This window comes from Coffea eugenioides, chromosome 11 (assembly GCF_003713205.1).
Source record: "Coffea eugenioides isolate CCC68of chromosome 11, Ceug_1.0, whole genome shotgun sequence".
In the NCBI taxonomy this organism is placed as follows: Eukaryota; Viridiplantae; Streptophyta; class Magnoliopsida; order Gentianales; family Rubiaceae; genus Coffea; species Coffea eugenioides.
In genome coordinates, this window is record NC_040045.1 from 3,085,035 (window position 1) to 3,088,150 (window position 3,116).

The 3,116-nt window shown below is 38.3% G+C and overlaps 1 protein-coding gene across 1 annotated transcript; it reads right to left on the reverse strand.

Moving 5' to 3' along the window:
* Positions 1 to 234: 234 nt before the first annotated feature.
* On the reverse strand, positions 235 to 1,995 carry LOC113754131. The gene is made up of 2 exons (XM_027298480.1): positions 579 to 1,995; positions 235 to 488 (listed from the first exon to the last, which is right to left on the reverse strand). The coding sequence occupies exons 1-2, from the start codon at positions 1,513 to 1,515 to the stop codon at positions 451 to 453; spliced, it is 975 nt and encodes a 324-aa protein (XP_027154281.1). The 5' UTR covers positions 1,516 to 1,995; the 3' UTR covers positions 235 to 450.
* Positions 1,996 to 3,116: the final 1,121 nt, after the last annotated feature.

Genomic DNA, 3,116 nt, shown 5'->3' on the forward strand with positions numbered 1-3,116 from the left:
AGAAAAATAATAATAACATAATGTCGACATTTCCATAAAAGTCAAAATATACAAGAAAAAAAAACAAATTCAAATCAAATCCAATTATTTACTTTAGGAGAGAAAAATAATAATAACATAATGCCGACATTTCCATAAAAGTCAAAACATACTATTCTGGTCAAAACAATAATAACATAATGAACAATAATAACTTAATATCAAAATTTCCATAAACATTTTGACGAGAATAGTATGTTTTGACTTTTATGGAAATGTCAACATTGTGTTATTATTATTTTGACGAGAGAATAGTATATTTTGACTCTTATGGAAATGTCGACATTATGTTATTATTATTTTTCTCTTTTGCAGTTGCTTCGTGTAATCGTATATATGTAGTTGCTTTTTTAAGGTCTTCATTTAGTCAACGTGACTCTTTTATCTCTGAATCCGCCACCCTGCCGCCAATCATGGCTGTGGATGGATGTTCAAAGCACGCCTATGACCTGTTTCAGAATTCACATATAACTATGTATCAACAAAAGCATAAGAAAGCCACCAAAATAAACTAAAAATTTCCAAAAGAAAGAAAGTACCAGTCTCGAGCGGAAGGACTTTTATGACGAGCCCTCCAAAGATGAAGACCGCGATAAATATCAGCTTGGCTCGGTATTCAACAGGGAAGACTAACACAACCGGAATAATGGCGAAGAGAATTGAGACTTGGCCCATGAAACTAGATGCCTTGGGGTAATGGCGTTGTAGGATAATAGATGCCCAATAAGCACAAAACATCAGTAGGATAGCCATGCATGACAACGGGAAGGTTGCAGGTACGGGTGCAAGCGTTTGAAAATATTGCAAGGCTATGCCAATGCTAATGGCGGTAAAACAAGGTCCAATCACCGCCGGCAGCGACTGCAAGTTCGTCATGTTATTGTTATCAACGGGGACTCGATCACGAGGATCATCACCATCATCAGGTCGCCGATCGGCAGTAGGCAGGTACTGCTGCCCTTCTATATCAAATCCTGCACTACGCTCTCGTTGGGCGGGGGGCAACTCAGGTTGAATTGACTTGACCCTCTTCCACAGGCGGATAAGGTGTCCAATGACTGTCGACAGCAACGGCAAGTTCGTCATGTTATTGTTATCAACGGGGACTCGATCACGAGGATCATCACCATCATCAGGTCGCCGATCGGCAGTAGGCAGGTACTGCTGCCCTTCTATATCAAATCCTGCACTACGCTCTCGTTGGGCGGGGGGCAACTCAGGTTGAATTGACTTGACCCTCTTCCACAGGCGGATAAGGTGTCCAATGACTGTCGACAGCAACGGCAAGTTCGTCATGTTATTGTTATCAACGGGGACTCGATCACGAGGATCATCACCATCATCAGGTTGCAAATCGGTTGTAGGCGGGAGCTTCTGCTCCTCTATATCAGATCTTGAACTAGGCTCGATTTGGGAGGTGGGCAACTTTAGTTGGACCGGCCTTTCCGGGACCAGCCGCTTGGCCGGCTCGATCATAGTGAAGAAGAAGTAGAGAACGTAGCTGAATATTGGCCAAGTTTTTTATCATGAAATATGTTTTGCTGAGAAATGATCAAAATTTATGAGGGTGTTTATAGGGAGGGATTTCAATTTTGATAAAGAGGATGGGAATGGTTGGTGACAATGTCGGCTTTCCCACCAAACAGTCGCGGAACAGGGCCTGTCTTTTTTGTGGGAAGGGGAGGGGGGTGTTGGGGGAGTCGTGGGAAGGGTGGAAGGGAGGGGGAGTGGTGGACGGGAATAGGATCTGGTTTTTGGAGAGGGGGCAAGTTCGGCGTAAAAGTTAGGGACATGGGCTTTCCTAGCAAACGGTCACGGAACAGGATTTATTTTTTGGGGTAGAGAGGTGGCGCAGAAAGGGAGGGGAGTGGTGGCGCGGAACAGGATCTGGTTTTTTTTGGAGAGGGGGCAAATTTGGCGTAAACGTTAGGGACGTGGGCTTTCTTAAGGATCTATTTATCGAGGGAAGGTGTTTGACACACAGGATCAGTGCCACTTTTTCAGTGGTAATTCAATGTCACTTCTATATTTATGCCAAGTGTCTTATTTATTTAATTTGTCATATGCTATTTATTTAAATTTCTTCTACCATCATGTGATAAGTAGGATTAGTACTGAATTTGGCACTGAGTAGTGGCATAGAGGATCCCAACTGGGTGATTGATGCCCACTTGGGATCCTGGTTGCATGTTTCCGGTGTCAATCCAATGCCACCTCTAGTATTATGTCAAGTGTCCTATTATTATTTGCACTTTAATTTTTTATTAATTCAAATTGTTTTGATTTAACACAAATTTTCTCACCCTCTAAAACTTTGAACCAAAATTAACCAATCAATCTAATTCATATACTAAGGTTCCGTTTGATAAAACTGAATCTGAATGCTGAAGTCTGAATTCTGAAATCTGAATACTGAAACAATTAATTTACTGAATTTTAAGCACTGAAAAGATATATATGAATGTCTGAATTTTTATACTAAACCTATTTATATTGTTTGATAAATATTTATAACTGAATGTTTAATAAATTTAAATTGACAATTTTGCCCTTATATTTTTTCATTCAAAAAAGATATAGAACTATGATATAATTATTGTTAAGTATGAAATGGACAATATTTATTTTTAAATTAAATTAATATAAAAGATGAAATATATTTTATGAGCAGTATAGAGAAGAAGTGAAAGTCATTAAAAGGAAGAAAAGGTAAACCGAAAACCGTTAGATAGAAAATATCATATTGTTTAATTGGATAAAAATTTTGAATATAATTAACAAATAAGGGTAGATTTGGTAGATAAGATAAGATAGTTGAAGTAATTCTATTGATTCTTATCAGAATTAAGCATTTAGTTAGGATTTTTGTGCTGAAAAAAATACACACAAGTTCAGCAGATGGATTTTCATTTATCAAACACTCAAAACATCTCAATGTTTGAAAAAATTCAGATTCAACACTTTTTTATATTATCAAACAGACTCTAACATTTTTGAGTTAACTGCCCTCAAACTCCATCTGACGTTGATTGCTTTGAAAAAGCCAAAAAGAGAAAAGTCCTGAAAGTAGTGGTGTC

Bases quoted from the DNA above. Each gene is read 5' to 3' on its own strand.
- LOC113754131 (XM_027298480.1), bottom strand. From the start codon at position 1,515: ATGATCGAGCCGGCCAAGCGGCTGGTCCCGGAAAGGCCGGTCCAACTA. The intron at 489-578 runs GTACTTTCTTTC...ATTCTGAAACAG, and splicing joins AGTCCTTCCGCTCGAGACTG to GTCATAGGCGTGCTTTGAAC.